General features: G+C 45.1%; 1 protein-coding gene across 3 annotated transcripts in view; it reads right to left on the bottom strand.

The window, feature by feature from the left end:
• The window catches only part of ndst1b (N-deacetylase/N-sulfotransferase (heparan glucosaminyl) 1b), a 322,190-nt gene that overhangs the window by 87,863 nt on the left and 220,987 nt on the right, over positions 1–13,340 (bottom strand). For all 3 annotated transcript variants that reach the window (XM_072590317.1, XM_072590316.1, XM_072590318.1), the window contains 2 exons: positions 3,504–3,689; positions 1,189–1,317 (listed from right to left, as the gene is read on the bottom strand). In XM_072590317.1, the coding sequence (XP_072446418.1) occupies positions 1,189–1,317; positions 3,504–3,689 (315 nt within the window). The remainder of the gene's footprint in view (positions 1–1,188; positions 1,318–3,503; positions 3,690–13,340) is intronic.

Here is a 13,340-nt window from a genome sequence, read left to right as displayed (position 1 = left end):
TCATCTTTTAGAATGACCGTGTTGGTTTCAGTTCTTTCATATGTCAATCTCAAAACTTTTTGAAAAGTTACATGCGTGATTTTTGACTTTGTCCACCCCAGTCCAATACCAGCACCGCCCGGTCATTGAAGTATATCCAGCGCTGAGACAGACAGATTTTTAGTCAGTTGGGAATCAAGATTTAGGTGGGTGAAAGCAGGCAAGTGGAGTTGAGGTTTATCAGATCAGCTCTGATCTCATTGAATGGTGGAGCAGACTCGATGGGCTGAATGGCCTTCTTCGGTTCCTCCATCGTATGATCTTCGTCATACTTTGCTCTTAACTCCATCCTGTACAGGACTGAGGTGTGACTTGTCTACACTTCAAGGCTTGCCTTTCGTTGCAAATGGAGATGTATAGGTACTTTGGGTAAGGCGCATAGTTACTCTGGGTGCCCTTGGAGTTTGTGAAAATGGTGTCTGTGATGAGGGACCTCACTTAGAGGCTTGGGGAAATTAAGAGTTGAGGTGAGACTTGACAGAGACTCAGTATCATGCGTGGTTTCAATGGAGTATACAAGGAGAAACCATCTATACCGGCAATCCGTCATAACTTCATCAGGAATAGCTCCTTTATCCAGAGAGCGGTGAGAATGTGGAACTCACAACCATGAGGAGTATGTGAGGTGGCTAAGGTCATTTGTGGGAAATCTAAATAAACACACAAGGTAGAAAGGAAGAGAAGGATGTTCTGATGGGATGAGAGGAGACTAGTATGGTTACGATGGATCAAATGGCCTGTTTCTGTGTCATCTCTACTGTGTAAAAACTGCAGGGGTTGTTGTAACCTGGAGAACACTGCCTCAAAACGTGATTCAGGTGGATTCAACATTAACATGGCTGCCTTTTAATAGTCAAGTCCATTGGTGTGGAGTCACGCCAAGGACCAGGTACACAAGGATGGCAGCTTTCCTTCCCATAATGCCATCTGTGAAACAAATGGGGCTTTGTCAAGATCCAAAACCATCATGATCTCTTGCAGCTTTTCACGAGAGGTTTTATTATCGATCAGGTTTTGGTATTATTTCACGATTGTTTTTTTTTCTGATGTCAGGAGCCCTGGCAATTGGGGTGAGCTCTCGTAACAAGTCCCTTATTCAGTTAATTGCCGGACATTCCCTCAGCGAGAAATCGGAACTGACGTACTCACAGGGTTAAGGAGAACAGTGAGGAAGAGCTCTCCTCCATTAATGATCTTATCCAATTCTCTGGGCCCTCCGGGATATTCGCTGTAGAATATCGTGTGTGTGAAAAGCCCACATGTCTGACGAGGCAGAACCTTTAGAGAGACAAGGAAAAACGAAACAATGTCAGTCGCAAAGATTTCACCATCTCATGCTGACAGCACTGTCAACATTTCTCAAGACGCTGGCTCAGTGGCACAGATCAACTTATAAGACAGTGAGCTGCAACATCATATTGCTACGTTTGTCAGTGACAGGCCCACAGTTGCTCCAGGGAATGAGCTGACAGGAATCCCTTGAGAGTTCCTGGTAAAAATGAAACACAGAACTTCAAAGTGGGTTTCCTCTGTGCAATAAGAAAGGAACCAGAGGTCTCACGAAGGCTGGAACAGTCAGCGTTGCACTAACAAGCTCATTATAAGAAGCTGTCAGTGCCACAGGATAATGCATTGGGAGTATCAGGGATGCATTGTTAGATGAATGGCCTGCCCAGTCAGAGACTACCCAGGCAGTCAGGCTGATCCCAGACCTGAGCCCTCCATTTCTTAACACCTACTGGTTGGCAATGTGTAGCTTCTGACAATGCCATAAGACCATAAGACATAGGAGTGGAAGTAAGGCCATTCGGCCCATCGAGTCCACTCCGCCATTCAATCATGGCTGATGCGCATTTCAGCTCCACTTGCCAGCGTTCTCCCCGTAGCCCTTAATTCCTCTAGACAACAAGAACCTATCAATCTCAGCCTTGAAGACATTTAGCGTCCCGGCTTCCACTGCACTCCGTGGCAATGAATTCCACAGGCCCACCACTCTCTGGCTGAAGAAATGTCTCCGCATTTCCGTTCTGAAATGACCCCCTCTAATTCTAAGGCTGTGTCCACGGGTCCTAGTCTCCTCGCCTAACAGAAACAATTTTCTAGCATCCACCTTTTCAAAGCCATGTATTATTTTGTACGTCTCACACTCACAGATTAGCTCCTTGGACAAGGCAATTACTAAAATTCTTCAGTGAGTTGTGTGCATCACAAGCATCTCTTGAACTTAGGACTCATAGGGCTATTTCAGGGGGTAGTTAAGAGTCACCCTCATTGCTGTGGGTCTGGAGTCATGTGTAGGTCAGATGATGGCAGATATCTTTCCCAGAAGGAACCAGGTGGGTTTTACACAAACCCAATGGCAGTGTCATGGTCACCACTGCTGAGATGAGCTTTTAAATCCAGAGAGTGAGGAGCCTGTAGAATTCACTACTGCAGACAGTAGTCAGGGCCAGAATATTGTATCATTTCAAGGAGAAGTTGGGTACAGCAGTTGCAGCTAAAGGGGTCAAAGGGTATGTTATAGCCTTTTATTAGGCTGGAGAAGGTTCAGAAGAGATTAAGCAGGGTGTTGCCAGGAATGGAGGGTTTGATTTATGAGGAGAGGTTGGATAGGTTGGGACTTTTTTCACTGGAGTGTAGGAGGTCAAGGGGTGACCTTGTGTCTTTTCCCTAGGTGGGCGATTTCAAGACTAGGCAGCTTATTTTTAAGGTGAGAAGAGAAAGATTTAAAGAAGACACGAGGAGAATGTTTTTTTTCACTCAGACAGTAGTTTGTGGGTAGAATGACCTGCCAGAGGAAGTGGTGGATGTGGATACAGTTACAAAATTTAAAAGACATTTGGATGAATTCATGTATAAGAAGTATTTGGAGAGATATGGGTCAAGTGCAGGAAGGTGGGACTAGTTTAGTTTGGGATTCTGGACAGGTTGGACTGAAGGGTCTGTTTCCATGCTATATGATTGTATATGGGGGCAAGGAGGAGCAAGCTATTGAGTTAGATGATCAGCCATGATCATAGTGAATGGAATAGCAGGCTTAAAGAGTCAAATGGTCCTGCTCCTACTTCTATATACTATGTTTCTATGTTAACTACTTGAATTAGATTCTACCATGAATGACCATAGCACCATGTCCCCTAACCAGTGTCCAGTCCATATCTTGTTTGTTGGTGTACAAGACACTGACTTGAACAGACCTCTGTCCTTGGCCCCTGCTTCTGAGCTTCTGAAGGACTGTCACTGCTCCCAAACCCAAACCACAGTTTCAAATCCCATCTTCCGATAAAAGGACCCTGCAGTCCAAAGGTTGCTGCCCTTGCTGCTTTCAAATTAAGGCAGGAGTCAGTACTCTTGCCCTGTCTATTCTAGCTGTGTCTGGTGTACAGGGAATTAAAACCTAAACTTCAGAGGCTTCTCTATATGGTGACGAGAGGAGAGCTGGGACATGGTATTAAAGCTCTCACCATGATGCCATTGTGTCTGAACCCTCGCCGGAATCGAGCTGGTTTCAAGTGCGGGTACTCCTCTGTACTTGTTACTTTCATCCCCCAGACCTGCTTCCACGCTTCGTAGAGCTGGATGTGAACGGGGTAAACCCCAGAATGATGGGGTGCCACTGCGTAGCCCATGTCAGTGGGAATACCATGCTCCTGCAAGAGAGAAACAGAACACCTGGTTTGTCATTGGACAGCTGAATAAACAAGGATCACAAGTTCGTTTTCCTCCCTGCCTTTGGCTTTTTCCTTGAATGTCCCCTTAATCCTGAACAGATGCTGCCAGGAATCTGATAATGGTATACTCTAAGTGTGATGGTACTGTGGCATTAAGAGGTGTACTTTGTCCTGGGTTCTGTTCTGAGGAGAGGTTTTGAGGCAGAGGTGAATGAGTAATCTACCAGAGCCATTAGAGTAAACAGCTTGAGAGGCCTTGGAAATTTTTTAGAATTTGGAACAATAGAAGCAGCCTGAGAGGGTGGGGTCAAGCTCCCACAGAACCAGGATCTTTAGCTTTCAGTAGTTGCTGTTTGGGTCTTGAGGAAGTGCAAGTTTTTTTTCTCTCTCACTTGCAACCCAAAAGTTGGGTTCTCTTCCTGCTACAGGAGTTGCATATGAGACAATCTGTTTTCTGAATTTGCCCTTTGCCAAGGGTGTGTTTATTTGATGTTACTATATTGGAGCAGTTAATTAGTGATAGTTACTGTGTGTATTTTTCTGTTGTTATTCCAATTTTTTTTTCTTTTGTTGTATTTAAACTTTGGTGGATGAATAAAGCATGTTTGCTTTAAATCCAGTAGTCTGACCATCGAGTTGCATTTGGAATGCAACATTTATCTTGAAAATAAGAAAAAGTTAGGGTCCACACTACCTTCTGCATATTTTGAGAGTGTTTGGTCTTTTGTCCACAATATAAGCAGGGTGGCACGATGGTTAGCTCTGCTGCCTCACAGCACCAGGACTCAGGTTCAATTCCAGCCTCACGTGACTGTCTGCATGGAGTGTGCACATTCTCCCCGAGACTGTGTGGGCTCCCTCTGGGTGCTCTGGTTTCCTCCCACGATCCAAAGATATGTAGGTCAGGATGTCATGGGAAATTACCCACAGTGTCCGGGGATGTGTAGGTTGGGCGGATTAGCTGTGGAGGTTGCAGGGATAGGGTAGGGAGGTGAACCTGGATGGGATACTCTTTGGACAGCTGGTGTGGGGCTAGTTGGGATGAGTGGCATGTCCCCACCCTGTCGAGATTTGATTAAGCTGAAGTATTATGTCCAGGTTGATCTTATCCTTTCTAATTTAATGTTTTAGTGCTGACCCCTCCTCTGGCTTTGCTTTACCAAGTTCCTGACCCACTGATGGAATGCAGACAATGCTTTAAGCAAGCTGCCTTGAACATTCTGTGACTGAGACTCAGCGTGTCATTAATGCAGTCTCAGAGAGCCACTATTCTGTAGTGAGTTCTCCACAAAGTGAGTGTTGGATGGTGAAGAAAGAATGTGAGAGAAAGGATGATAGTTCTTGAAACGTGGGCTAGGTGGACAATATTCTGAACCAAGCAGTCAGACAGCAACTCAAGCTATCAAGTTAGATACAGAGTAGACATTTACTTATTGAAAGGTACAATCAGGGGGAGAGTGATGGTCAAGAATGGGACATTGGGAAGAAAGGTCAGGCAGCATCCAAGGAGCAGGGGAATCGACATTTCAGGCAAGAGCCCTTCATCAGGAATGAGGATGAAGGGCTTTTGCCCGAAACGTCGATTCGCCTGCTCCTCGGATGCTGCCTGATCTGCTGTGCTTTTCCAGCACAATACTCTCTGTCTCTAGTCTCCAGCATGTGCAATCCTCACTTTTGCCCACTGGACAGGAAGACCAGGCAGACTGGTCTCCTTGACAACAGAAGGAGAAACTGATGATGAAAAGTGAAGTGAAAGGAGAAAAATAGACATAGACTGAAAAATCATAGAATCCCTACAGTGTGGAAGCAGGCCATTCAGCCCATTGAGTCCATACTGATCTTCTGAAGAACATCCCATGCAGACCCAGCCCCTACCCTGTATTTTCCATGGCTAAACCCACCTAGTCATAGAATCCCTACAATGTGGAAATCAGCCATTTGGCCCAACAAGTCCACACCGACCCCCTGAAGAGTAGCCCACCCAGACCCATTCCCCTACCCGAAGTTTACCCCTGACTCATGCACCTAACCAACACATGCCTGAACAAGATGGCCAATTCTCCCTAACCTGCACATCTTTAGACTGTGGGAGGAAACCAGAGCACCTGGAGAATGTGTGAACTCCATACAGTCAGTCACCTGAGGCTGGAATCGAACCTGGAGCCCTGGCACTGTGAAGCTGCAGTGTTAACCACTGAGCCACTGTGCCACCCCAAAAGGGATTGATAAAAGCAGAGAAGAAGCAAGGGCCCAGTTAAGGCTATCGAAACAATGAATGAACAAACCAAATATAGATGCTATTGGTTCTCCAGTATGTTTTGGTTATAATGAGCCTCAGTGTAAAGATTAGAGTACTATTTAGAGAGATTTCTTCTACACTGGGACACAGTGGATTTGTCAATGGATATCTAATTCACAAAATACAGCCTGACAACTTTGTAAGGCCCTAGAATGAAGCACAAGAGGAAACTGAAGTGATTTATCCATCCCACCCTGATGAGGGCCATAACTGTTTTCATTCACAGATCCTGCCTGAAAGAATTTCCAGCATTTTGTCTCTTTATTTCGGCATCTGCAGTATTCTGCCTCGATATGAACTCACTCCAACCTGCTTCATTTCCATCACGAAGTGAATGAGCACAAGTCAATCTTCAACGGAAAACTCCCCAGGAATTCCAGCCGGGAGCCGAGCTCACCAAAACGCCACTGCTGTGTGTCACAACGTCCACAATTTCTAACTCCAGGTCAGATGTTTGTGAGTTCTTCTGGAGAATATAGGGCTGTGGCCCCAGTACTGACCTTGGATATGCCCCACTGTGCCACAAAACTTGTCCTGAAGAAGGGTTACACCTGAAACGTTGACATCTCAACCTCCTGATGGTGCCTGGCTCGCTGTGTTCTTCCAAACTTCTGCTCATCTACCTTGGATTCCAGCATCTGCAGTTTTTCTTTATCTCTAACAAAATTGGTAAAGGCATCAGGGCATTTGAACCCAAGAACTCCTGATAACCAAACAGGCACTTTACTAAACAACTAAATTTTCTTTTTCCAAATCAACCCATTCAGACATGGTATGATACATCTCTAGCACGGGGGGGGGGACTTGAACCTTGGCCTCCAAGCTCAGAATTGAGATGGGAGTGACAGCCCTTGACATCAAGGCCACAGGTGACACTTCACCTGATGAAGGGGCAGTGCTCCGAAAGCTTGTGATTTCAAATAGACCTGTTGGACTATAACCTGGTGTCATGTAACTTCTGACTGTGTCCACCCTGGTCCAACACTGGCACCTCCACATCATGGCACTTGGCTGAGTGTGCCAAAGTGTGTCCCAGCAAAACTGGAATCAATGGGTATTGGGGGACAAACTCTCTGCTGGTTGGAGTCATACCTGACACATAAGAAGATCATTGTGGTTACTGGAGGTCAGTCATCTCAGCTCCAGGACATCTCTGCAGGAGTTCCTCAGGGTAGTGTCCTTGACCCAACCATCTTCAGCTGCTTCATCAATGACCTTCCCTCGAACATAAGATCAGAACTGGGGAAATTCGCTGATGATTGTACAATGTTCAGCACCGCTCGCAGCTCCTCAGATACTAAAGCAGTCCAGGTTCAGATGCACCAAGATCTGGACAGTATCCAGGCTTGGGTTGACAAGTAACATTCACTCCACACAAATGACAGGCCATGACCATCTCCAATAAAAGACAATCTAACCACCGCCTCTTGATTTTCAATGGTGTTACCATCACTGAATCCCCTACTATGCACATTCTTGGGATTACCATTAACCAGAAACTCAATTGAATTCACCATATAAACACAGTGGCTACAAGAGCAGGTTACAGCCTAGGAATATTGCAGCGAATATCTCACATCCTGACTGCCCAGAACCTGTCCATTAACTACACGGCACAAGTCAGGAGTGCGATGGAATAGTCCGCACATGCCTGGAGGAGTGCAACGCTAAACAACACGCAAGAAGCTTGACATGTCCAGGACAAAGCAGTCTGCTTGTCTGGTACCCCATCCATAAACATCCACTTTCTCCAGCTCTGATGCTCAGTAGCAGCAGTGTGTACTACCTAAGAGACTCACTGCAGAAATTTCCCAAAGATCCTCAGACAGCACCTTCGAAACGCACAACCACTTCCATCTAGTAGGACAAGGGCAGCAGATGGATGGGAACACCAGGACCTGCAAGTTCCCCTCCAAGCCACTCACCAACCTGACTTGGAAATACATCGCCGTCCCTTCACTGTTGTTGGGTCAAAATCTTGGAACTCCCTCCCTAAGGACATTGTGGGTCTACCGACAGCACATGGACTTCAGTCGTTCAAGAAGGCAGCTCACCTTCTCAAAGGCAACTAGGGACGAACAATAAATGCTGATCCAGCTAGTGACATCCATGTCCCATGAGTAAACAGGAAAAAGTAGGGACACCAGCACTGCACCACAAGTTCCTCCTTTAGTCACTGTATCAGGCGTACAGCCATCTAGTTTCACCTGTTAAGATTAAGCTCTGTTAAGATTGTCCTGTGAGTGCTTGCCCATACATCTTAAAGGGAACGTTGCTAGTGTGGGGTCTGTTTTCCAGTTGTGCTTTCTGTGTGGACATGTATCCTTTCAGCTTAAGAGGGAATGTAGGGAAGGTGACCGTATGAAACAAGCATGTCTAGTTGAACCCAGTGTGAAACATTGCTAAAGGATTGAGCAGGAACGCAGTCAGATTGTTCGAGACAGTACGATGAATTCATGTCACTCAACTCCTCGTAAAGACCGAGCCGAGACATGGGAAGGGGAGGAATACAAGTCTTCTGGTCATCTGCCTGCATCCAAAGCCAACAAACCCAGCATTGCTATAACATCCAAACCATCCTTCTTTCCTCCCGGGAGTGTTATCCGGATGGTTTCACAGTTTAGGACAGCCTCGCAGCTTCAGAAACAGCGCCATGTCATATGGGCAGGTCCACGCTTAAATGAAGAAAACAAAGAACTGTGGATATGGAGATCAGAAACAAAACCAGAACTTGCTGGAGAAACACAGCAGGTCTGGCAGCATCAGTGGACTGAAAGCAGAGTTAACATTGCGCATCCAGTGACCCTTCCTCAGAATCATTTAGAAATGACGGAGATGCCTATTCAGCCTCTCCCTGTAGCTCAAGCCTTCCAACCCTGGCAACATCCTTGTAAATCTTTTCTGAACCATTTCAAGTTTCACAACATCCTTCCAACTAGAGGGAGACCAGAACTGCACACAATATTTCAAAAGTGGCCTAACCAATGTCCTGTACAGCCACAACATGACCTCCCAACTCCTATACTCAATGCTTTGACCAATAAAGGAAAGTACACTCATTGGAGTTTCGAAGGATGAAGGGGGACCTGATTAAAACTGCCTAGACAGTGTGGACATTGGGAAAATGTTTCCATTGGCAGGAGAGACAAGGACCCAAAGGCATAGACTTAGAGAGTAATGGAAACATAAGACGGAGATAAGGTGAAACTCCTTTTAGCCAGAGAGTGGTGAATCTATGGAATTCACAGTCACAGAAGTCTGTGGAGGTCAGGTCATTGAATATATATAAGACTGAGATAGATAAGTTCTTGATTGCCAAGGGGATAAAGCAGGAAAATGGCGTTGAAAAACTAATCAGCCACAATTCAAAGGCTGAGCAGACTCAATGGGCTGAATGGCCTAATTTCTGCTCTCACATCTTATGGTCTTACTTAGTGAGATGAGGAGAAATGTCTTCACCCAGAGGGTCAGAAGCCTGTGGAATTCTCTGCCACAGAAAGTATTTGAGGTCAAAACATTTAATGTTTCCAAGAAGGAGTTGGGTCTGGTTCTTAAGGTTAAAGAGAAAGTGGGAACATTGTACTGAATTGGATGATCAACCATGATCATATTTTATGGTAGAGCAGACTTGAAGGGCTGAATGACCTACTCCTGCCACTATTTTCTATGTTTCTAATGCTGCTGGGAACACCTAAAACAACAGGCCCAATCCAACCTGGACATCTTAACCAGGGTCCTTCTGGATACGCATCCTCAGATCTACGCCTTGATGCTTCCATTTTATATCCGTGAGACTGCTACACGAAGGCTTAATCTCTAACCCTCGGCATGTTTTTAATTTAAAAGTCCCTCTCCTTTTACAAGTAAACAGAAGGATATATGACTAGGCCTTAGGCCACTGTGGATTTTCACCTCACAATGAGAAGGATTCTGCCTTGATTAACATCACTGCACACAGCAGAGAGAGAATTTGGCACCACTTCTGCAAGAGCTGCAGTTTGATCACCTGCTATTTTCTCACCTCTGGTGTGATGACAGATCTCTACAGACAACCAGACCTGTTAATGAGCTCTCAACTCTTTACAAAAAACTCTTGTTATATTTGCAGCAGTGAGGAAGATAGAATATTGGAGTCAGGTTGGGGAGGGAGAAGAGAGAAGACAATGAACCTCCAAGAAGCTACAGTTCAGTTTTGTCTGATACAGTTATACCCCAGGCAGTGGCTGCTTACAGAACCATGCAATATCTATATATCCATTAATTATAATATCAGTTCCTGCCATTCTAAAGAACACAGTGGTAAACTCTCAGCAATCACCTTTAGCAGCTGCTGTACAGAGATCGGGAGCTATGTGTATTGACAAAAGAGAAAGAAAGCACTGAGTGTAAGAATTAATGGCACGGTCACTGTCATACGAATACTGCAATTTGCACAGTTAGTGGAAGCGGTGACAGACAGATTTAATGAACTGAGGTTTCACAGGAACAGACAACAGCGGGAACATATTGATTCAATCCTTGCACTCTTGTGATCTGTGCTGCACTAAATGGTAGCTGACAGCACCAGAGCAAGATACAAATGGCATTTTTGACCTTGATTGCAGAGAAACATAGAAAATAGGAATGGGGTAGGCCATTCGGCCCCTCATTCCTGTTCTGCCATTCAATATGAACATCCCTGATAATCCAACTCATAATTCCCTGTTCCCACGTTGATCCCTTTTAGCCCTAAGAATTATATCTAACTACTTCTTGAAAACATTAAATGTTTTGGACACTTTCAGTGACAGAGAATTCCACAGGGTCTCTGGGTGAAAACATTTTTCCTCACCTCCATCCTAAATGACCTACCCCATATCCCATGACCCCCACTTCTGGGTTCCCCAATCATCAAGAGGTAAGGGGTAGATATAGATGCAGGGGTATGGGTGGGTTACGCTTCGGCGGGGTGGTGTGGACTTGTTGGGCCGAAGGGCCTGTTGCCACACTGTAAGTAATCTAATCTAATCTAATCTTTCCTGCATTTACCCTGTTGTAATCTAGTTTTGTTAACATCTTAAAAGCTTCTCTGAGGACCTCTAATTCTTCTAAACCCCAGTGAATGTGGTCCTAACTGATCCAGTCTCTCTTCATACATCAGTCCTGCCATCCTAGAAATCCATCTGGTAAATCTTAGACTCCATCCATACTGAGAACATGCTTCCTTAGATAAGGAGACCAAAACTGCACACAATACTCTAGGAGTGGTCTCACCACTGCCCCAGTACAGCTGCAGCAAGACACCCCTGCTCCTGTACTCACACCGTCTCACTATAAAGGTCAACATACCACTTGTCTTCTTCATCATCTATGCCACCCACACACTTCATGTCAGTGACCAGCGTATGAGGGCACCCAGACCTTGTGTCAAGTTCACAGCCACTTCCATCCACATGGAAGCAGATACATGGGAACACCACCCCTTGCAAGTTTCCCTCCAAGCCACTCACCATCCTAATTTGAAAATATATCCCCACTGTCATTGGCTCACAATAATGGAATTCCCTCCGTGCGGGAACCTGTCAGCCAGACCGTAGCGAGATCTTGGGTGCACGTGAGGTTTGGGTCCATCACTGAACGCCACATCTTTCATGTAGCTGCAGTACCAGCAATGACCATTGCTCTTGGTGGCGCTGCTGGTATGCAGAGGCACCAGTCTTTGGTTGGCTGACAGCTCTACGAGATGGGAGACAGACTGAAGGCCTGCCTCAAACTAATTCCTGAAAAATTTCAGCAAAACTAAATCTAAGCTGAGGTGGACTTGACCCAACCTTGACTCTGGGTGTGGGGAGCACAACGTTCAGTATATAATCCAGTCCAACATCTTTTGAGAGTAAATATATTTGATAGGAACTTTAGGACTCCAAAATCAAACCAGTAGTGTGCAAACTCAGGAGTTGTTCTTCAATTATTCCTGACTTTTTGTTCACTCAGATACAAAACCAGTATACAGATGGTGTTGGGAACAGTAATGAGGATAAGACACAGTTTCCAAAGAAAATCCTGGGAGTTGTCAGCCATCCAAATGGATAAAATTGAAATGTATCTTAATGAAAGAGTTTTCAAAATGCACATTACAATAGGGTCAAAGTAACATGTTTTCCTTTCAAGAGGTATGTTTTTGATTTCCAAGGGCAACCTTTCCATTCTTGCTAACTTGGGGGCATTGCTGAAAAACAAAGACACAGCTTGTCAAAGCTCCTTGTCTTAGAAACATCAGGACAATTTGTGAGCATGCCAATAGAGGGGAAACCTATCCTTTATACTGAACGAGAGGAGAGTGTTGAAGTTCTGTATGGACAAATGGACGCTCTTCCTAACTCTTTCATTAGGCAAGGTGCACACATGGTAAAAATCCCTTCTGTGTTCGTATTGATGCAAGGGGTATTTGGACTCAGAAGCAGAATTAGAAGAATTCAACAATATTCCCATTAATCATCACTGTTGACACAAAGGGAAAGCATTCATTTCCTAGACACCACAAGACAACATAGAAATGTAGAAAACTGGAACAGGAGTAGACTATTCAGCCCTTTGAACCTGCTTCACCATTCAATATGATCATAGCTGATCATCCAACTCAATAACCAGTTTCCCCACTTTCTCCCCACATCCTTTGATTCCTTGAGCCCTGAAAACTGTATCTCCTTCGTAAAACATTCAATAATTGCTTTTTCCGGCAGGGATTTCCACAGGCTCACAAGTGCCTGGGTGAAGACATGTCTCCTCCATCTCAGTCCTATCCAGTAACCTTACACTATGACCCCCATTGTGGACTCACCATCTATGGAAACATCCTTCCTGCATTTACTCTATCTACCCTCTTTACCTACATCAGGCAGAATTTAGCAGAAGTTCGTTTTTGCAAAATAACTGGCACACCCATACATCACGCTAAACATGTTTTCTGCAGGCTGGTGAGATCACAACTAAACAGTTGCATACTTGTCTCTACCAAAGTCACTGCATTTCAAGCAATTCACAGTATTGAGATACTTTGAAATGTGATAACATATTCCTGAAATACAACTCTACACCGTTAAACCAATGTTGCAACGTTAATGACAATAGTATCCACTGCAAGTCAGTTGAAAGATTTAAGACTGCCCGCACCCTCTTTGCAGACCCTCTCCCCAGTTTGGAGCTCCTCTTCCCCTTTACATTCCCTACAGTATGGAAACAGGACCTTCAGCCCAACAAAGTCATACCGACTCTCCAAAGAGCAACCCACCCAGACCGATTCCCCTACCCTATAGTTACCCCTGACTAATGCACCTAACACTATGGGCACT

Source organism: Chiloscyllium punctatum, chromosome 20 (assembly GCF_047496795.1).
Source record: "Chiloscyllium punctatum isolate Juve2018m chromosome 20, sChiPun1.3, whole genome shotgun sequence".
In the NCBI taxonomy this organism is placed as follows: domain Eukaryota; kingdom Metazoa; phylum Chordata; class Chondrichthyes; order Orectolobiformes; family Hemiscylliidae; genus Chiloscyllium; species Chiloscyllium punctatum.
This window is presented reverse-complemented; position numbering and strand designations above follow the sequence as displayed.